The sequence below is a fragment of the Amblyomma mixtum genome, chromosome 5, assembly GCF_055824585.1.
Source record: "Amblyomma mixtum isolate Tamu chromosome 5, ASM5582458v1, whole genome shotgun sequence".
In the NCBI taxonomy this organism is placed as follows: domain Eukaryota; kingdom Metazoa; phylum Arthropoda; class Arachnida; order Ixodida; family Ixodidae; genus Amblyomma; species Amblyomma mixtum.
Window position 1 is genome coordinate 16,621,603 of NC_143016.1, and position 23,144 is coordinate 16,644,746.

Genomic DNA, 23,144 nt, shown 5'->3' on the forward strand with positions numbered 1-23,144 from the left:
CCTGCTGTCGAGGGACTGTGCACCGCTCGCGTGACAATCGGTGACCACAGTACGCCGGTTCAGTTCACCGTCCTTACCACATGCGCCCATGACCTCATTCTCGGTTTAGACTTTTTGTCGGATCATTCTGCGCTCATTGACTGCTCGCAGGGTGTCCTTCACCTTGAGCTTCCCCAATTCAATCCTGACCCCATCGACTCGTCGCTCCGGTTGACCTGCCCCGACTATGCCCACCTGCCCCCTCAAGCCTTATCTTTCGTTTCCCTCACACCTTCTCGCCCTGTTCCCGATGGTGACTACATCGTTGCGCCAGTCCTTGACCTCGCACTGACCCGCAGTGTTGTCCTGCCCCTACCATCGCCGCCGTCACAGCCAACAACCTGTCTCTACCTTTCTTGAACTTCGGCTTCTCCTCACAGCTGCTTCCAGCCGGCATGTGCGTCGCTACGTTGTCCCCACTCGCCCAGTGCCATGTGGCTCCATTAGATGCCTCTCCTAATCGCGACCCACCAGACCCACCGCGGTCCACTCCGCTGTCCTCGGACGCATTCACGACCATGATGCCCACCGATCTCCGCCCCGCCCAAACTTCTCAGCTTCGTGACCTTCTCCAGTCGTTCTCCGACATTTTTGACGTCTACAACACCTCACTGGGCCAAACTCTCGCTGTGACGCACCGCATTGACACCGGCGATGCCCCTCCCATTCGCCGGAGGCCCTACCGTGTCTCCCACGCCGAGCGCAAGGTCATAAACAACGAGGTCTCAAAAATGCTTTCCAAGAACATAATCGAACCATCCCACAGTCCCTGGGCCTCTCCAGTGGTACTAGTGAAGAAAAAGGACGGCTCATGGCGGTTTTGCATAGATTATCGACATCTCAATAAGATCACTAAAAAAGACGTCTACCCCCTGCCGCGTATTGACGACGCCCTTGACTGCCTACACGGAGCCAAATTCTTCTCCTCCATAGATCTTCGTTCCGGCTACTGGCAAATTGCCGTCGATGAGAAGGACCGTGAGAAAACCGCTTTTGTGACCCCTGATGGGCTATATCAGTTCAAAGTAATGCCTTTTGGCCTATGCAACGCGCCAGCCACATTTGAGCGCATGATGGACGCCCTTTTGCAGGGATTTAAGTGGACCACTTGTCTGTGTTATCTGGACGACGTCGTTGTATTTTCGCCTACATTTTCATCCCACCTAGAAGACCTTTCCCAGATTCTTTCCCTCTTTCGTCGTGCCGGCCTACAGCTTAACTCCTCGAAGTGCCGTTTCGCGAGACGTCAGATCACTATTTTGGGCCATATCGTTGATTTCCAGGGGGTTCACCCTGATCCCGATAAGATCCGGGCCGTGAAAGACTTTCCCCTTCCCCGATCTTGCCACGACGTCCGAAGCTTCTTGGGGCTCTGCTCGTACTTCCGTCGATTCATCCAGGGCTTCGCCGACCTCGCCCGTCCCCTTACCGACCTATTGAAGAAAGACGCCACCTTCGTCTGGGGACCTGACCAAGAACGAGCCTTCTCCACTTTGATCGCCAAGCTGACCACCACACCAGTTTTGGCGCACTTTGATGTTGCGGCCCCCACCGAAGTCCGTACTGACGCCAGTGGCTACGGCATCGGCGCTGTGCTCTCTCAGCGACAGTCCGGTCAGGACCGTGTCATCGCCTACGCCAGCCGCCTTCTTTCTGCGCCCGAGCGCAATTACTCCATAACAGAACGTGAGTGCTTAGCCCTTGTCTGGGCAGTTGGCAAATTCCGTCCTTATTTATACGGCCGCCCTTTTACGGTTAAAACCGACCACCATGCGCTATGCTGGCTCTCCTCTCTGAAGGACCCTACAGGGCGGCTTGGGAGATGGGCATTGCGTCTGCAAGAGTATGATTACACCGTGACTTACAAGTCTGGCAGGTTACACCAAGATGCCGACTGCCTCTCACGTTACCCCATTGGCCAGTGTGACTTGTTTGGCACTGCCACCGAAGCCGACCTGTTTTCTATCTCTGTCCTTGCCAACATGGGCGAAGAACAGCGCCGCGATGACGATTTGAGATCAATTATCGACCGCCTCAATTCCACCCCGTCTGATCCCTCGATGCGGCGCTTTGTGCTCTCTGACGGAATCTTGTATCGCCGCAGCCTCAATCCGGATGGCCCCAACCTTCTACTCGTTGTCCCCAAGCACCTTCGTCCTGCTATCCTTCATGAACTCCATGATCTCCCCACTGCTGGCCACTTGGGTGTATCGCGTACATACGACCGTGCGCGACGTCGCTTCTTTTGGCCCGGCCTGTTCCGCTCCGTACGCCGCTATGTTGCAGCCTGCGATGCGTGTCAGCGCCGGAAACGCCCTGCTACTCTCCCAGCTGGCACACTTCAACCTATTGATGTGCCCCCAGAACCTTTTCATCGCGTCGGCTTGGATCTTCTGGGTCCGTTTCCAGAGTCCACCTCCGGCAACAGATGGGTTGCAGTTGCCACGGACTACGCCACCCGTTATGCGATCACGCGGGCACTGCCAACCAGTACAGCTACAGATGTTGCGGACTTTTTGCTATACGACCTCATATTGCACCATGGTGCTCCCCGCCAGCTTCTTACCGACCGCGGCCGCTGCTTTCTGTCCAAGGTTGTCTACGACATTCTTCAATCCTGCTCTACTAAGCACAAGCTCACCACCGCCTATCACCCGCAGACAAACGGACTTACTGAGCGTCTCAACCGCACTCTGACCGATATGCTCGCTATGTACGTTTCCCCCGACCACCGCGACTGGGACCTCGCTCTCCCGTATGTTACCTTCGCATACAACTCCTCCCGCCATGATACAGCCGGTTACTCCAATTTTTACCTTTTATACGGCCGCGAGCCCCAATTGCCTTTGGACACGCTGCTGCCTACTCCTGCTGCTCCGTCCTCTGAATACGCCCAAGACGCCATTGCCCGTGCTTACTACGCCCGTCAACTTGCACGCTCCCGACTTCTCGCCTCGCAGGCCTCCCAGCAGGAGTTCTACAACCGCCGTCACCGCACAGTCTCTTTCTCTCCTGGCTCCCTCGTCTTGCTTTGGTCCCCATCTCGCCGCGTCGGCCTCTCCGAAAAACTTCTGTCCCGTTATGTTGGCCCGTACCGTGTCCTGCGCCAGGTAACTGCTGTCACTTACGAGATCGCTCCAGCCTTCCAGCCCGCTTCCTCCCGCCACCTTCAACGTGATATCGTCCACGTCTCTCGCCTGAAACCCTACCTCTCGCCCTGCCGCTCGACGTCATCCAGTACACCGTGACGGTGTTTTTCCGGACGGGGGGCCATGCAACGGATATTCACAGAAGACGATGAGAAGGAAGTGCCTGACTGGTGTGCGCGCGCTATTGTTCGGTGCCTCCTGTGTTGTTCGCTCTGCGCTCCGGTCGCCCTTGCTTGTGACTAGCCTTTCGGGCAACGTAACACAATCTTGGTGGTGAGTGCGAGTTGCAGTCATCATCATCAGCATCAGCAGCCTAACTGCGTGCACTACAGGACAAAGGTCTCTCTGAAATCCTTGCAATTTACTCTGTCCTGTGCCACCTGTGGCCACCTTATCCCCACAAACTTCCCTAACCTCATTCGCCCGCTTGACTTTTTGACGCCTCCCTGCTACGCTTGCTCTCTCTTGGAATCCATCACGGTACCTTAAGGAACCATCGGTTATCTCGCCTTCGAATTATATGCCCTGCCCATACCCATTTATTCTTGATTTCAGATATCAGTAACTCACGTTTATTCCCTCTCCCATTGTGCTCTCTTTCTGTCTCTTAACGTTCCTCCGTCTCTTAATATAGTGTTACATTAGGCGGTGCATGCACTGATATGCGCATCAGGAAAGACGAAGAAGAAGCTCGGGAGTTTTCGAAGAAGACGACGGTCGAGCAGTGTCGGCTGGTGCCTGCAGTAAACGCCTGTCGTTTGAAAGCCCTGTCTTCCGTGTCCGCCCTGTCTGCAATCCCAAGCGGAACTACCCCGTAACATCTTGGTGGAGGTGCGGGGTAGTTCCGCGACGCAGTTACGCGACGCGACACGGTAGTTAGGCGACGCAGCGCCCGGACGTGACGCTGCGTTACCCACCCGGACTGCCAACTGTGTTTCGACCATCGCACCGCGCCGCAACCTGATTAATGTCCTCGCAGATGGAGTCCCTGTGCTCGCTCTCATTGACACTGGAGCCCATATTTCAGTCCTTAGTTCGTCGTTCCGCCAGCGCCTCAAAAAAGTTCTTACGCCTGCTGATACCTCGACAGTTCGTGTTGCTGATGGAAGCACTGCTACCATCATCGGAATGTGCACTGCGCGCGTTAGCATTGCCGGCCACCACGTCCCTGTGCTCTTCGCCGTCCTTACTACTTGTCCTCAAGACGTCATTTTAGGGCTAGACTTTTTAACAGCCCATTCCGCTCTCATCGACTGTTCCTCCGGACTTCTGCGCCTAGCCCTGCCCCATTGTGTTCCCGACCCTAGTGCTGACCATTCCCAGCCTCGCCTCCGCTCCAGTACATTTACTCGCCTACCTCCCGAGGCGGCAGTATACGTGCCCATGTCACCTTTTCCCTCCCTCCCTGACGGCAACTACGTTGTCAAGCCCCTCACCGACGTCACTCTACAACACAACATCGCCCTACTTCATAACATTGTACACCTCGAGAACAACCTCACCTACATTCCCGTACTCAACTTCAGCATGCCTTCGCAAGTTCTCCCGGAGGGCATATTCCTTGCCGAGCTGTCACCTTTGTCCAGCTTTACTATTTCTGCAGTGCTGTCCGACCGTCACGCCGAGGTACCTGCACAACCTGTCCCGTCACATAGCCCGGAGGACCGCATCTCAGCCATGGTTGCCTCTGACCTGTGTCCCGAATATGCCAGTGCCCTTGTCGACTTTCTGCGGTCGTACAGCGACATTTTTGATTTCGCTCACGGATCCCTGGGCCAAACGTCCGTCGTCACACATCGCATCGATACTGGAGATGCCCGCCCTGTTCACCGACGGCCTTACAGAGTTGCTCTTTCAGAACGCCAGATCATTCAGGAAGAAGTGGACAAAATGTTGGCCAGCAACATTATTGAGCCGTCGAGCAGCCCCTGGGCGTCTCCGGTAGTACTTGTCAAAAAGAAAGACAACAGCTGGAGGTTTTGCGTAGATTATCGACACCTAAACAAGATAACAAAGAAAGACGTGTACCCTCTTCCTAGGATCGATGACGCCCTCGACTGCCTGCATGGTGCCAACTACTTCTCCTCCATCGATCTCCGTTCTGGACACTGGCAGATCTCTGTTGATGAAAGAGATCGTGAGAAGACGGCTTTTGTCACTCCGGATGGGCTGTACCAATTCAAGGTGATGCGTTTTGGCTTATGTAATGCCCCTGCGACCTTCGAGCGCATGATGGACTCCTTACTACGCGGGTTCAAATGGACCACATGTCTGTGCTATCTCGATGACGTCATCTTATTTTCATCAACCTTTGAGGGCCACCTCCATCGTCTTTCGGCTATTCTTGGCGTCTTCCGACGAGCTGGCCTTCAGTTGAACTCCAAGAAGTGTAGCTTTGGTCGCCGGGAACTCAAGATCCTAGGACATTTGGTCAACACCGATGGCATCCAGCCGGACCCCGACAAGATTCGTGCTGTAAGTGGTTTTCCTATACCGCAATCTAGCAGCGACGTGCGTAGCTTCCTCGGACTTTGCTCATACTTCCGGCGATTTGTACCAAACTTCGCGGAAATCGCCCGTCCACTCACGCAGCTTCTGAAAAAAGACGTATTTTTTTCCTGGGGCCACGAACAATCGGCCGCCTTCGCCGCTCTTATTGCCCACCTCACCCGTCCGCCCCTGTTGGCTCACTTCAATCCATCCGCCCCCACAGAAGTACGTACCGACGCAAGTGGTCATGGCATTGGTGCCGTTCTCGCACAGCGTCAGCTCGGCTCCCCTCGCGTCATCGCCTATGCCAGCCGACTCCTCTCTACGGCCGAACAGAATCACTCCATCACTGAACGTGAGTGCTTAGCCCTAGTTTGGGCCATTACGAAGTTTCGCCCCTACTTGTATGGGCGGCCATTCACAGTAGTCACTGACCACCACGCCTTGTGTTGGCTTTCTACACTCAAAGACCCTTCTGGCCGCCTTGGACGTTGGGCCTTGCGCCTTCAGGAGTACAATTTTTCAGTAGTTTATAAGTCTGGCCAGTTGCATCGAGACGCCGATTGCCTGTCCCGTCATCCAGTCGACCCGCCAAGACAACCTGAATGTGACGGTGAAGATTGCGTGCTCTCTATTTCTGACTTTTCCAACATCCGCCGAGAGCAACGCCAGGACCCTCAGCTTCACGAAATTATCAATCGCCTCTGCGCCGATCGCCATGACCCTTCCCTTCATTTGTTTGTGCTCCACGACGGCACCTTAACCGGCACAATATGCGACCTGATGGCCCCGACCTTCTACTAGTCGTCCCTCAGCACCTACGCACAGCCGTCCTTGAACAGCTTCACGACGTTCCTACTGCGGGTCATCTAGGCGTCTCTCGCACATACGACAATGTGCGCCGTCGGTTCTTTTGGCCCGGCCTATACCGCGCAGTCCGCCGCTACGTGGCTGCTTGTGACCGCTGTCAACGCCGGAAAAAGCCATCAGTTTTACCAGCTGGACTTCTGCAGCCGATCGACATCCCCATAGACCCATTTTCTCGAGTGGGTCTGGATCTTCTAGGGCCTTTTCCGCTGTCCGCATCGGGGAACAAATGGATTGCGGTGGCCACTGATTACACCACACGCTACGCGGTCACACGAGCAATACCAACCAGTTGTGCAACTGATGTTGCTGCTTTCCTCCTCAACGACGTTATACTCGTCCATGGAGCTCCCCGCCAACTGCTCACGGACCGTGGCCGTTGCTTTCTTGCGCGTATAGTCGACGAGATCCTGCGGTTGTGCAACGTTCGTCATTCTTTCACGACTGCCTACCATCCACAGACGAACGGGCTTATCGAACGCCGTAACCGGACATTGACTGAGATGCTGTCCATGTACGTTTCTGATGACCACCGCGACTGGGACATCACGCTGCCATTTGTGACATTTGCATACAATTCTTCGCGTCAAACCACTACCGGCTACTCTCCCTTCTATCTTCTATACGGCCGTGAACCTCTCCTTCCTTTTGACAGCCTGCTCCCTTCAGTCGCCACTGCCAGCTCATATGCCTGTGACGCCATAGCCCGAGCTGATGCTGCCCGCGTTGTTGCTCGCAACCGACTCACAGCCTCCCAGCACTCCCAGAAACGTCGCTATGATTCCTGTCATCGCAACCCCCAGTATTCTTGCGGCTCTCTCGTGCTGCCTTGGACCCCAGCTCGCCGCGTGGGCCTCTCGGAAAAACTTTTGCCCCGTTATACAGGACCCTACCGTATTTTACAAGTGACTCCAGTGACATACGAAATTGCGCCCTTGAATCCCGCACGCCATACCTCTACACCTCGCACCGAGACGGTGCATGTTGCACGCCTCAAGCCGTACTACACGGACCCTGGTTTGGGCTAGTTCGCACCGGGACAGTGCTTTTCAGCCGGCGGGGTAGTGTTACATTAGGCGGTGCATGCACTGATATGCGCATCAGGAAAGACGGAGACGAAGCTCGGGAGTTTTCGAAGAAGACGACGGTCCAGCAGTGTCGGCTGGTGCCTGCAGTAAACGCCTGTCATTCAGCCCGAGGACATCATCATCAAACGCCTGTCGTTTGAAAGCCCTGTCTTCCGTGTCCGCCCTGTCTGCAATCCCAAGCGGAACTACCCCGTAACAATATGACTTTTTTTCTGAAACCCGCTGTGCTGTCCCCAATTTAAGTCCAACTTTTTTCGTTGGCCTTTAAGTTTCTGCCCTATAGGTTAGGACCAGAAAGGTATAGCCTTTGTACACTTTCCTCTTGATGTATATCGATAAACTACGATTCATCACCTGAGAGTGCCTGCCAAATGTACTCCACCCCATTTTTTTTTCTCCTAGTTATTTCATCATCGTGGTTCGGATCTGCGCAAACTAAGTGTCCTACATAGATGCGTTCCTTCACCACATCCAATACTTTTCACTGCCTATTGTAAACCGTTGCTCCCTTCTGAGGCAGCTATTAATTTTCAGACCCACTGCTCTGTTTTGCCTGCGTAGGTCCTCGATTATGCTTTGAAGTTCAGCCACTGACTTACTTAGCAAGGCAATGTCATCAGCAAGTCGGAAGTGGCTAAGGTATTCCCACCTCCACCTTCAACGCAGTATTGCACTGCAATACTGCGGCCTGATTTGACTTAGCTGTGGTTCATCAATGAGGGCTAAAATGCATGTGGGGCAATGTCTGTTTGTTCCTAATAACTGCAGCATTTCGAAGTCAGCCAAAGTTGTACTTTGACTCGTGTCTTATAGCGGAAACTTATCTCAATGCGGCTGCTTCGGCCGAGATATTGATTGCAATATCGGCCGCGCTACCGGCGCACATTCATATCTGGAACCCTTCCGTAACTAGTACACCGACGTTTCCGCTATAAAACTCAACAAGTTGTCCCACAAGCTCTTCTAACTTACGAAACAGCTCACGATTGACTGCGAGAACATCAGTGCGACGTGTTAGGTTGCAACACAACGGATACGAGCGCATACGAATTGCGCCCTTTGTGCTCCAGTCTGTCGCGTCTTCCAGACCCAGCCACAACTTTGGACGCCTGGATAATGTACGGTCTTCCAGACAAAAGGATTGCCTTGCGGTTTCGAAACTTTCCCGAGCCCCTTCACCGAATGAAGCTTCGGTCGAAAAACAATTTGTCGCGCCAGTGTGCAGTCAACTCTACAAAAATCGATCTTCCGCTTGATTCGCAAGAGGAAAGCTTATTTTAGGAAGATGTTACGATTCCCTGGGCGCGTAATCAAGTCGTGTCTCGGAAGCGAGAAACCTGATCTGCATAACAAGTATCGGCGACTGAGATCTGGTACCGAAGTTCTTTCTAATCAGTGGACCTCTAGAAAACGCCACATAGCAAAGATTTCAAGCATTGTCGAAGACATGTGACAAGTGTCGTGCAGCGCCTGAGTTTATACGGGTGTTGACTGAGACAAAGAGAGAACAGAAACGGGCTTTCCCGTTAGAAAAGATCGGCTTTAATTAAACCTGTTGGCTTTCGCGTCCGTCGTGTTGTTTCAACTGCTCGGTAGCGGGGAACAGATGGTACGCTGGTTGTTTCGCTGGTATCGTTATAAAAGTGAGCTAGCGTTTTAGACGTCTGTTCTCTCACGAGTTTGTACAACAGTTTGTACAGCAGTGCGTGCAGATTTACAATCGAAATTTGAGTGCACAAAGTCTGCCGTGTCGTGATTACAATTGTTTGTAATTTATCATTCGTATGTGTAGGTTCCAGTGTGGGGCACATTTATTACTTTGCTTGTTGTTTCTATGTACAGGAGAATATTTGCTGCTCGAGTTCACAACGAACTGGCACGACTACAGTCGCTATCTTTTTCTGCGCGGAGTATATTCCCACTAATAAAATACGACAGAGTACAGTTGAACACAATATAATACAACACGATAAAATACAACAAAACAAGACAATTCTATGCAGTATATTTATGTCGCTTTACAAACGCATAACCCCGCTTTTAAGCTTAAGCACATATCGCTTGTTGACTGACCTGGAAGTTGGCAGATACGTCGTCAGTTACAAAGGCACAGCAATAAGCAAAACAATTATCACATAACGGCATCCCTTCTTGCCAGAGAGAAAAAACAACAAATGAAATAAACCAAAACCTGAAAAAAAAAGACAAAACATGCACAGACAAGTAAGCTGACAAATCTGACAAAAATAAGTTCATGGATGCAAAAATCCTAATTCAATTCGGTTAAGTTCAAAGCAACACACAAATATCATTCTGCTTTTGTTGCAAAGCGAGAGTTACATATATTTTTCACCATTCTTCATTCTGTAATATTGCAGAGATCGTCGCTGGTATCATTAAATAATGCAGGTGCATAATACTATTTCATTTTCTAACTGAAGTTTGTCAAAACTCTTGGCTTTATGTACCTTTCCGTTTTTGTTAGGGTTCCTTTGTGGAGAGGTAATTTTAGCCGCTTGCGAAATAGTTCATATAACCACTGAAAACTGAAAAACCTCGCTCAATTTCAATATGCGCACGTTTTATTTTCTAGAAGCGTAGTGCAAGTGTGTTCAATAAGTAATTTATCTTTCTTTCGATTAACTTATTGATTCTTTTCATTTGGATTTCTGAACATGCGTCATGCGAAGCTATCCCACAGTGCAAAAAAAGATTGCACTGCTGCTTTATAGTTTGTTCTCCTTAAATGAGCAGCAGATTTTCCTCGCAAGTTATAAATTTAAGCCGGCATAATTCGTAGCTTTTTTGTGTAAGTACCCCACATTATTATTCCTGCACTGGTGTTGGTCTACAAAAAGCTCTTAATATTTTGCCGCTGGTTAAGGTTTCAATGGCAGACATACACAAGTGCTGCAAGTAGAGGTATGTAAATAAAAGGGCCGGCTTGGGCTTACTCGCCTATTGGGATTTCTGTAACATACAAGTTTCGTTCAATTAGAAATGTCTTCCGGCCGACTAGTCGGTGCATTTCGTTCACACACAAACTGCGCGAAATGTCAGGATAACGTAAGGAAGACAAAAATCAGCATGTTTAATGAAGTCTGACAAAAGTCTTCGGAGCAATAGCGCGAACAGCTCAAGGAGCCAAGAACGAGTAGACACACACAGCGCTAACTGCGAACTTGGGCCCTAGGGAGAAGACACAAGACAACGAGAGGAAGGTCCAGTGGTTCTAGAACATGCATTTGGTCCTTAGCTGACTGCTGCTGCAGCTTGACTTCATTCCGAAGCTGGTTCAACTGCGTGGACCTTCCTCCCATTGTCTCTCGTGTCCTCGCCCTAGGGCCCAAGTTCGCAGTTAGCGCTGCGTGTGTCTACTTGTTCTTGGTCCCTTGTCCTCTTTGCGCTATTGCTCCGAAGTATGAACCAACAAGCCCGAACTTCAACGTTCTGACAAAAGTTTTTTTTTTTTTTAAACTGGTCGGAAAGTTTTTAAAAACTTCTTTTCATAGCCCGTGTTTTTAAAAGATAGGGCGGAGTCGTATGTGAATTGAAATATTTTGGGGTTAAGTGGATAAGGATATAGTTCAGTAACATAAATGTTGCTGGTGCTAAATTGCTACATTGCGGCATGCTTCGTTTTGCAGTACGTAGATGCTAAGTTGGCTGTCATTTCTAGCAGTCTACGATCGATCGGAAAAGTAGCTAGCAAAAGACTTGTTAAAAAGACTTGAGAAGCCTAAATCTTCCAGCCCGTTTACCATTGGAGCATAGTCTACGGTGTCGAAGGCCTTGGTAAGATCAATGAAAATAGCTCAAACGACGTGGTTGCTCTCGATTAAGTTATTAAAGTAATCTCAAAATTCTTCCAGGAGCGCGATGGTGTTTTTTATGTGAATCTAAATTTGACTAGAATATGGAGAAAAAAGTTCTCACAAAACAATTTTTGCATTATTTGTGCTATATCACACAAAATTGCTATTTTTCTATAGAAAGTATGTTATTCCTTCCGCTCTTATAGTTTGGCCTTTCAAACGATGTTTTTACCAGTTGGTGGAGAACGCCAGTTTCAAGTATCCCATTTAGTATCTTTAGCATCAAATCTTTCGACTCCATAAAATGGAAGTATGTCTCGAAAGCGTACTTTAAATACTCCCGGTGATTGTTCATCTTCATCTGTAGCATGATCCAGAGCTCTGTTCGATCTATAGCCGGTAGAAAGGCCATGTGTGTGCATGCGCACGCCAGTTCGCATACTTCCTAGTTGTGGTTATTCTTTTCTCTTAGCTTTTCCACGGTCTCTCCGAACGTATCGTTGAACTTAACGCCGTCAACCACGTAGACCACATTTCGACGGCTCAAAAAGTGAACACTTCGTTTTTTTTTTAGGTCGTGATGCTAGAGAGAACTGCACCATGCAAAGTGGAATCTTTAAACCTTATGGCACTGACCACAGCTCCTAACTGCCGTTAAATGTAGGTTGATGAATGAGCAGCAGGATAAGTGGCTGCATAGAGGGGTGGGTGACACTGAGCCAGTAACTGAAAGTTCGCTGCGAAAGCGATAATCCTCTACAAAACACCAGTAGAAGGAAATTCTGAACGGTGCCGGGCGCCATAACTAGAACTTGCGAGCGCAGAGCATCGAACGAACATGCAAAAGGTCGGACAGTGATTTTACAGCGACGGCTGTTAGGCGCCCGTTGCCTGGGTTTCGCGTCGTAGTAATGCATAACCGGAGGGCGGTTGTCATGAGAATCATTCGGATGGTGGTTACCGTACAGTGAGGAGGGTATGACGAAAGCGGAGGAATGCGTAATCGAAAGGTGGTTGCCATGGTAACCACGCGGAGAGGGGTTACCGTGGGAGGAGGAGGAAGAGAAGGGCCAGAGCGGAGGCCGACGAGCGGATCTTCGCAAGTGGTGACGCGCGCATGGAAAGCGCGCTATAGAGTAGTGCTAGTCAAACTCCGCTGTCACCGCTGTCAAACTCCTCCTCAAGTACGTCAACAACGGTCGCTGAATCTTACGTTATATAGTGGTAACCGTCCTGCGGGATCTTTGAGAATCGTGATTTTGTGCAACGCATTTCTTGGCAACGTCGCCAAACAATGCACTCTAGGGCACATTGTTGAAATTAATAGTTGCTTCGGAAAGCGTTGGTGGGGTACGGGAGACTCCTGTCTGCCTTTGCGTCTGCCTGTGATCTGGCTGCTCAAGAACATGGTGCTTTTCGTCGAAGGGACTCCGAATGTAACGCAAGAAATTGATCTCCTTCAGCAGCGTACTAAAATGCCATCAGCAAAACCGATAAGTGGTCTTTGTAGTTAGATATAACTTTTCAAGGTTTAATAGTCGATTGGCGTAACTGAAATTGTTTTCGAAGGAAACCCGTATTACAGTATTGGCCCTCTCAGAAGTGTCCTGCCAGGTGGCAGAGCTCTGTCTGAAAATGTTGCGCATAAAAGCCACAGCATAAAGTTTCTCAGACGGGACTGCCACTCTATACATATGCCGGGACATTCCTCATGTGTCTCTTAGTACGTCATCGATTGAGGTAGCGGCTTTAATAGCACAGCCAGGCTCACAATTTTTTTCAGTCGCAACAGTGTACGTTTCTCCGCGGAAGAAAGTTGCATTCCATGCATTTCTGCAGCAGCTTTATGACCGCTTCCCAGCGTCTCGAATAATCGGATGTGAGTTCAATGGTCGTAATTCTGTTTGTGGCGACAGGAACACGAAATCACGTGGAGAGCTAAAACAAACACCGTTAAAAATTTGGACCTGCGTTTGGCATATTAGGAAATCCAGTCTGTTTATCGACCATCAGGTTCAACCGCAGCTATAGATCCGACACTGCATTCAGTTGACGTTCGCGTGAATTGGTCCATGGCACCTGAACGCTTGTGAAGCCACTATTTTCAATTTTTGTGCGTGTTGCCGATATCCCTTTTATTTGTTCAAGAACCAGGGATGTTGTTACATATGTCATATGTTGCCATATAATGGGCAAAGTGCTTTCAAGTAAAATGGCAATAATAACTTGGGTTGCTAAGTTAACGGGACATTTTCACGCCTCAGATTTAAAACTCAGGAACCTCTGCGCAGCGCGGAGGAGTTCGAAGCGGCAACTCACGCGGAAGAAGGATGGCGTAATGCTGAAGACATCACTTAACAGGCCAAATCCTGCCATTCGACGGCACAAAAACAAGCTATGGAGATCGCAGTGGCCTTTCTTTTGTGCTAGCCTTACTGTGTTCTCTCCAGTTCCCTCCAGTGAGAAGATTAGGGTGAATTATTGAAAGTCGTGATGTTGAATCTCGTCCTTTAAACCCTTTTTATTCTCGCGCTTTGCGCAAGCAGAACCCTCTTGTTCTGCGGAATGTAACACCATTCTCGACTCGCTTTTATCACTTTTCGAATCGTATTTGTTTCGGCTTTTAGCTACGCTATTCGTACGTGATTCATTTGGAGAAAGTACTACTCGCACACCCCTATTAAATTCCTATAATCAAGTTATTCTTACCCGTTTTAGGTCATCGTCGTGATAATGTTTTTATCTAACTCAAATCATTATTTATTTACTCAAGCAGAGCTTTCCGTTTTTTTCTTTCTTGATAGTTATTTTCTTCTAGCTGACATTCTAAATCCAGTGCGGTTCTGATATACAGTTCATGTATTTTGAAACGCCACAGTCGATTTGCCTAATCATGTGATTATTTTTTTTTTATTCATCAGGGGAATAAAAGGCTGAAATTCTTTCAGACAGTAGCACTTCGCCTATACAGTTCAATGTGAAATGTTCAAGTTTTTGTTCTTTTGATTTTCCTTGCTTTGCTCGTGTTTTCTTTTTTCCAGTTTTGCGGCAATGGCGGAATGCACACGTAGCCCCATTTTTTCATTTGTTCTTGCTGCCAGCGCAGGCTTTCATATCGCACTTGCTGTTCACAACAAACTTTCGTCCCAAATTCAGCGCCGTATGTGCGAGCCGTTCCGTCTCGTTGACAATTTTTCCGCTGTTTCTGTCACCCTGTCCCACCAACTTGGTCAAGCTTCGGACCCGTCTTCCTTCCACGTCGCGCCGAAACAAGGTACACGACAGCGACAGCGCCCCCAGTCGCGCCGCTAATCACGGGACCATTGAGGCTCCGAGCCGTGCTTCCCGACTGCTGCCATCTGCCGGCGTGCTCACAAACCGTCGAAGACGGAGTGCCGCGCGACGACGTGGCACCACAACACAAAACAGTCACGCAGACACTCAAAAATGAGGTGAGTGGAAAAAATGAAGCAAAGGGCTCCGCGACGTCCTCGACTGCCATCGACGCCACCGCTGCTCCTATACTGCTGTTGCTGCTGATGCCGTTGTTGCGGCCGGTGACAATCTAGCGAAGGGGACAATGCGACGTGCGCTCTTCACGCGGTGGCATTGTGCCGCGGAAGAGGAGACACAGACCTCACGCACTGAAACCGGGATCGGACGAGACGAGTCGGCCGAAATGAGTGCTTGAAACACGGCGAAATAAATAGACGATAAGACGGGGAGAAAAGAAACAACCTAAACTCGGGAAAAGGGATAAATAGCCGCCAATGAACGAACGGAAAAGGGGAAGGGGAGAGAGAGAATCGGGAAAAAGCGTTGGGGTAAAGGAGGAGAACGACACTGCGGCCAAGGGAGCTAGGGACGAGGAGGGGGACCGGAGAGAATCGAACGACAGAAAAAAAAAAAGGAAAGTTGCGGAAATAAAGCACCATGGATTCCGCCCAGAGGAAGCGTCATTAAAGTTCGCCAACGAGTCTCGTCACGTAGAGCCCGGTGCGGTGGCCTCACTTGACGAAGCCCAAATAGCGCGCAACAAACGCCGTTACGGGCGCTGCGTTCGCTGAAAGGTTCGCGACGCGTGGAAGAGGAGGGGAGAGGGGGAAAGCCCAGCGAACCCCGGTGTCGCCCAGCTGAGCGCGCAGCTTTCTCTGCAGAGGGGATGAGGGAAGGTGGACGGGCGAAGGGAGAAGGAGATGTGAGAGGAAGAGCGTTTTCTGCTTTGCGGTGTCGCCGGTCGCGGATCCGGCTGCCGCCATTCCAAGGTGGTGGCGGTGACGACTAATTCGCGACCGCCAGATGTTGACGTGTATTTACACGACCGACAAAGTGCAACAGCCGGTAGCCTAGCGTTGCTTGTTCTAAACGCCGTTTTTTTTTTCTCTTCTTTTTGTGTCTGCTGGTGATATTGCTACAGCGTTCGGCGTTGGACTACGCTCGACCTGGTCTTTCTGAACTGGCCCTGGAGTGTAATCGTTGAGACCGAGAAGTACAGCTCCGGTTCTGCGGTTTGTTTTGATAGCCTTATAAATTGTTATATTTCCATCGGCTGGGAAGTAAATATTCAAAACTGTTAAAACAAGAGAGATTGAACGAAAATAAAACCTACTGATACAAATCCAGCTTTCTTGGACACTACTTTTATTTGTGAGGTAACTGCGGAGTATTATAAGATACTGTTATGAACATACTGATGCGAGTAGTCTAACCTAACGATGCTTAGCAAAACCTTTTAAAGTTAGTCCGGTGCCCGCAGCAAGTAGTTAAGAATTGAAAAAAAAAACGAATCGGGTGCGTTTCTGACAATAAATGGCAAACAACTGCCACTTTCCCGAGGAGAGATCTGCGGGTGCCCTTAATGTTATAGTGCAGTCTGACGATATGCGATAAAGTTGCGGTCGTAAACAACTTCCAGTCGAAAAAAACACTCGCCCAGAATTTCTGAGTATTTTCGTAGTTTAAACTTACCGCACATTTTGCCAAACAATACACTGATAGTTCATTTCATGTTTGTTTGCTTGACATTTAGATTCCTGCCGGTTTCAAGATATCCGAGTCCAGCATTTTAGACGAAAATTTTGAATATTGGAATGTTTTAAACTATTATTACGGAGATATTGAAAGTAATGACCCATTTTCTGATGCGTCGCCAAATTTATCATTTAAAGTTTTCCATCGCTCGCTTAGCAAAAGAAGTTGAAGCCTGCCGAAGTAAGATCTGCGGCTATATTGATTGCTGTAGTGAAATCATAACTATTTATCGTTGAAAAATGCTTTTGTTCGAAATTGTTGGGCATATTATGTCCTCATCCTGTAGATCTGCTATGTTCTAATGCAATAGGTGGCAGCCTGTTAGTAAAGAAGCTAGTGAAATTTGCCTGTGATCAACGTGTCATCGTTTCCTTTCGCGTCTTCCTGTGTAGTACGTGCTGCAAATATCGCAGAGCACATCCGAATTTAATGCAAGTGCTCGCACTATACCTTACTGTGATACGTTCAGCACAGACCACTCCTGTTGTGAAATTTTAATAGAATGTTTGGTTTTTGCTTACCTCCTAGTATCACTGTATGTAAAATTCGTATGCGAAGAAATAATTTTTAGCTCTAGCATTTTTAATAGATGGCAGCTATATGACAGCTAAATTTTGCAGACAGATCTCTATTTTTAAATTTATTTAAGTTGTACTACAGACGCCAACTGATTGAGATGCATGCTATTAAAGATTGGGCGACACAAATACGGTGCCCATACAAGGCCCTTTCTGCTGATAGCATTACGAAAATCCGGGAGACTTTTCTTCTCGCGATACTCTTTCGGGGATGCTGATGTTTCGAAAAACAATACGTACTGTAACATTTCTAATATTTCGTCGTGCTCATCATTCGCGTATGTCGGCCAGCTTTTCCAAGACCCAAAAGCTCGCTCCCGTAAACCACGCCGCTTATATTGGGAGGAGGAACTCGCAGTGCTGTTCATACGTAAGCTCTCTTAGTGATGGAGTGAGGCGCTGATCAATCTTGATAAGATCTTAGGTATCAGCGTTGTGAATACGGCCGTGAGTTCCTATCGCGATCGGGGACAAATCAATCTTCCATTCGACATGTTGCGCCAGTACTGCGCATTCAGCTTGCCACCCTTGTCGGGTGTCTGTTCATGCAACAACTCCTCTAGAGTCCTCGAGACTTGAATGAACTAGAAAACTGAGTACCGAGTATCGATGAATTCGGGGAAGTAATGCTCGACCAGTATGCCTTCCCGCTAGCGCGGCCTGCAGCTGACTGAGTCACACCGGTGTTTCGACAGTGATACTCTTTTCTTGGCCCCAACAGACCAATATGAAGTGCAGGGAATAATTTTGTCCATGAAAGATAATTCAGCATCGGGCCCCGACGACATAAAGCCAAAACCATTAAAAGCAGTGAGTGGTATTGTAGCAGTCCCATTAGCCCACATCTGTAACCTTATCATGACAACAGGCGAGTTTCCAAGCAAAATGAAGTTAGCAAGAGTCACAGCCATTCATAAAGGAGGATCTTTTGATGATTTAAATAACTACAGGCCTATATCAATCCTCTCTGTCTTCTCTAAGATAGCAGAGCATATCATTAACAATAGGATAACCAGTTTTCTAAGTACACACAACATAATAACGAAGGAGCAGTATGGGTTCTGCAAAAATAGGTCGGTGGAAACAGCCCTTCTTGGAATTAAAGAAGAAATTCTTGATAACATAGAAAAGAAACTGTTCACACTAGGTATCTTTTTAGACTTCCGAAAGGCGTTTGATTGCATACAGCATGAACTTCTTTTGCGTAAACTCCCCTTTTACGGGATCCGAAGTGTAGCACTTGCTCTAATAAAGAGCTATTTAACTTCCAGATCACAATAATAAATAAAGTCGAATCGGAGATGGAAACTATTCAATATGGAGCACCCCAGGGGTCTATTATTGGACCTGTATTATTTCTGCTATACATTAATGATATTGTTAATATTCAAGGGCACAAAAAAATGGTTTTGTACGCAGACGATGCAAACGTCTTTTTCTCAGGAAATAACATACATGAAATATGCGCGGAAGCTAATAGTTGGCTTAGAAATTTAAATACATGGTTAAACTCAAATAGGATGCAACTGAATACGACAAAAACAAAATATTTATTGTTTAGGTCGAAAGGCCCAACACATTTTACACCCTTACCAATAGAATTTCAGGGAGTATCCATTCAACACACATCAACGATCCGATTCCTAGGAATCTTGTTCCATGAAAACCTGTCATGGACACCGCATGTCGACGCCTTAAGAGCAGATATAGCTAGAGCAGTTGGTTTACTGAATAAAATGAGATCATTTCTCCCGTCTGGGGTTAAACGTAAAATATATTATGCACTTGTCCACTCGCGTCTCATTTATTGCTCTCTGGTGTGGTCAACGACAACCGAGACAAATATGAAATACCTATTATCATTACAAAAACGAGCTATGCGCGCCATTGGAAACGTGCCGTACGGAAAGCACTGCCCCATATTTTACCAGATATAGCATTCTTCAGGTAAAACAACTGATTAAACAAAAACTATCTCTGGAAGCGCTATGCCAATACCGTGCAGATACACCAAAATTTCAAGAAAACTGGTTTGGTTTGGTTTATGGGGTTTAACGTCCCAAAGCGACTAAGGCTATGAGAGACGCCGTAGTGGAGGGCTCCGGAAATTTCGACCACCTGGGGTTCTTTAACGTGCGCTGACATCGCACAGTACACGGGCCTCTAGAATTTCTCCTCCAAAGAAATTCAACCGCCGCGGCCGGGATCGAACCTGCGTCTTTCGGGTCAGCAGCCGAGCACCATAACCGCTGAGCCACCGCGGCGGCCAAGAAAACTATCAGGCTAAACAGTCCCCGTATGAACTAAGACAGAGTGAAATAGTTAGGGCCAGATCACGTACAAACTATGGCTTACAGAGGTTATCGTCACAAATACCACAACTCTTCAACAAATACCCTGACATATTAAACTTAATAAGTTCTGATGTGTCTCCTGTTCAATTGAAAAAGCAAGTTAAAGCAATATTTTTATCTGAGCAGGAGGTGCATGGGTTAAACTTCTGAGTCAACTCTTGGTGCTATTAATCTGTATTATGTTGTATTATCATCGTGCACTATAGGTCATATTCCATTACTTATGCACACTGGATTGCATTCCACATTATCAATTTTTGTTTGGTGAAACATTTTTGTTTACTGATAAACTTGATGCAGTACATAAGAAAATGTTTTTATATTATTACAGTTCAAATAAGTTATTTTCCTTTCCTAAGACGGTGTGTATCTGTATCTTTCTGTATTCTGTATTGATGTGTTTTACTTTGGTCTGCTTATGATGTGTAATCATATGTACACTTGTGCTGCTTGTGCTGTCAGGGGGGCATAGCCTAGTCAGGCCCCATCAGGGCCTTTTGCTATTGCCTCCTGAGCCAATTTGTACCAAATTGTCTCAAATAAATAAATAAATAAATAAATAAATAAAGAAAGAAAGAAAGAAAGAAAGAAAGAAAGGAAGAAAGAAAGAAAGAAAGAAAGAAAGAAAGAAAGAAAGAAAGAAAGAAAGAAAGAAAGAAAGAAAGAAAGAAAGAAAGAAAGAAAGAAAGAAAGAAAGAAAGAAAGAAAGAAAGAAAGAAAGAAAGAAAGAAAGAAAGAAAGAAAGAAAGAAAGAAAGAAAGAAAGAAAGAAAGAAAGAAAGATATTCTAGTGATTACAGTGATATATTAGAAATGAAAAATAATCTGCGAAAAGATTTATTTTGGCCTTGAAAAATACTTGGCCTTTTAACCTTTTGAAAAGCCAACCTTCTCTAGAGTACGTCACCAATTAAGATATCAAGCAAGGACTGCGGTATTCATAATCAAATGTACTGAACACTACGTTCTGAAAATTCAACTTTCGGTTCATGCGAGTGTAAAAGCTATTGCCAGTCGATGGTTCAATATCATAGAAGCCAAAGTAAGCATAGAGAAATACATAAATGTGACACTGCTTTATAGCTGAATATTTAGATAGAGGAAGCAAATATCCATGCAAGCATTGCACCCTCAACCAACTTCGTAATCGTCAGAACCATAACAGCAGACAGAAGCAAGCAACAGTAAATAAGACTGGAGTTGGCTGGAAGTATTTCTCTATAGAGACGACTTACAGGAATTATTTTCGTAACCAGCACCGCTCTTCCCCGCATAATGAACGGAAGGAGAGCTTAGAAGCAAGTAAGTGACCAACAGGTGCCTCTCACCTTGAAGCTTCCAAGGTTGTCGACGACACAGGTGAGCGTGACTTCTCGTCCTGCCGCTACGGTCACGTTAGGAATGGGTTCGGCGAAGCTGGGGAGTTTCCTGTGCACCGATGACGAGCCCCCTGAAATCAATCAATCAATCAATCAATCAATCAATCAATCAATCAATCAATCAATCAATCAATCAATCAATCAGTGAGTCACTCAGTCAGTTAATCAATCAATCCATCAGTAAGTCTGTAAGTCAATCAATCAATCAATCAGTAAAGGAATTAGTCATTCACTCAGTCAACCTGCCGAAACTCAAGAAATCTCCTAACGTCAACAAATAATCGAGTCAATAGATCAAAGCATTCAAACTGAAGAACCAACAACAAAGAACTGATCGATTGATGGGTGCGCAGAATCCTTGAAGTGGAAGGCATTAAGGTCTTTTTTTGTCGAAACAATTTATTCTTATCCAAGCAGGCCGACACTTGCAGTGGATAAGTGAAAAAAAAAAAAGAACAGGAACGCAGCGAGAGACCTCTGACCGCCGTTAAGTGCGGAAGACACGTCACCTGAAAGATTAACGCGCTCTTCTTTACTTATTGTCGAGAACCTTTCCCAGCGGAGCGCGGGTATTGGCTGGTACCGCTTAATCCCAACGACAAACACTTCAGCTCCCGGAAGCTGTCTTTCCATTAAAACAATCGACCCCTTTCCCGCTTTATTTATGGGCTCCCTTCCGAACCGTGTTTGTTTTAAGGATTGCTCTCCTGCGGTCGTTGCGCTCACCGACTTGCGAGCTTTTTCTCTGACGGTTTTTATTCGTGACCTCCCGTCTTGTCGTGTCTTCATCAATTGCATTTCTCAGGCACCGGCAGTGCGGAAGCACAATGTGATTTTGTCGCTTCAAACGGTTTGAGTGCTTAGAATAAGGGTGTGCATAATAATCAATACTTCGCATAGCACACACAGCACGCAGGTCTGATTCGGTCTGGTGAAGTCATAACCACGGCGATGCTGAGGTAAGAGAGTGTGGAATGCGCTCTGTTAGTGAGTCGCATTACGGGTATTTGGAACGTTGTCCAGCAAGCTTTCCGCTTGATCCAGTCTGTCCACTGCTCGCCGCCTCGTAAGGGTACGCTGCTCGTATGTCCACATGACATAAATAGCGGCTACTGCCGGCATTAAACAATAATCGATCAATAAAACAGGGTCGACTCTAGCCGATGCATCGCGCTTTGAATCTAAAGCCAACTGCTGTGTATTTCCTCTTTTTCTTTCATAGTGATAGTCGTAACACTTAGGATCTCGCCCTTTCATGTCCTTGGTGTCCTTTGGTGCCTGACGAAGAATGAATGTAAAACTATAATACGTGGCAATTGTAATACGTGACAAAGTATAATACGTAGTGGTAGTGAATTTGAAACGCGCACACTTCACGGGGAAAAAATACGTTTAAAGCTGTGAGTTCCAGCAAAAGTGGGAGCAAGTGAGTGCTGCGAGTCCTTCTTTTTCGAGGAGGTCTAAAGGAAAACTGAAGACAAATTGACGATAGCCTGCATCGATAGAGTAAAGGCCCGTTCACATGCGAGCGACGGAGCGATTGAGCGGCGCGTCATAGCGAAAATTTCCAACTTGTTGAAACCTCTCTGCTCGTCGCAGCGACGACTCAAAACAGGTTTTTCCGCCGCGGCGACAGGATTCGCTAGCATTTTCGCTTGCATGTGAAACAGGATTAAAGCCTAGAAAAGAACAAAAAACGAAATACAGATGTCGCCATCACTGGTCTACTTCGCAAGTACACTACGTGCGTCGACAGAGATTTTCTCCTGTGGATCTTGGATGATATGCAACATCGTCATTCACTTCAAAGCTAGGATCACGAATTTGAATAGAGTGGCGGGAAAAAAAGTTAAATACAATTTTTTCTGCTGTAAATGCGCATTGTGCTAGCGGAAAACGTCAGTATACCTAGAAAGAGGCGTAGAATCTTTGTACTAAAAATAAAACGTAAACAGAGTGGTTCGAAGTGTCCATGTAATGAATTATGGAAGGTTTAATTTATCTTTACCTGGTACAGCTATTGTACAGAAACGCCAGTCGACAAATTTTTTCATGGGCTTCCAGTTTACGAACGTCACTTAGACGCATTGAATATTATGTTTACCAAATATAAACCTGAATGCTTTCCTGCTCACACTTTCAAGGTGGATGATGTCCTTTCCTGTGTGCGGGTTTCATACTGGCCGAGCGCATTCAAATAAAGGTCTTCCACAAGTATTAACAGCTAAAAACTTATAATAAACAGGAGCAGTTTGTAGTTTTCTTTTCAAGCCTATAAATTTCTAAACGCGGATTCACCAATAATAGTAATAGCATGTATTGGCCAAGTTAACCCATTCGTAGGTGTAATCTCTG

General features: G+C 47.3%; 1 protein-coding gene across 1 annotated transcript in view; it reads right to left on the reverse strand.

Moving 5' to 3' along the window:
• The window catches only part of LOC149341385 (neurotrimin-like), a 186,666-nt gene that overhangs the window by 29,868 nt on the left and 133,654 nt on the right, over positions 1 to 23,144 (reverse strand). The window contains exon 2 of the mRNA XM_089543472.1: positions 20,739 to 20,860. Within this exon, the coding sequence (XP_089399598.1) occupies positions 20,739 to 20,860 (122 nt within the window). The remainder of the gene's footprint in view (positions 1 to 20,738; positions 20,861 to 23,144) is intronic.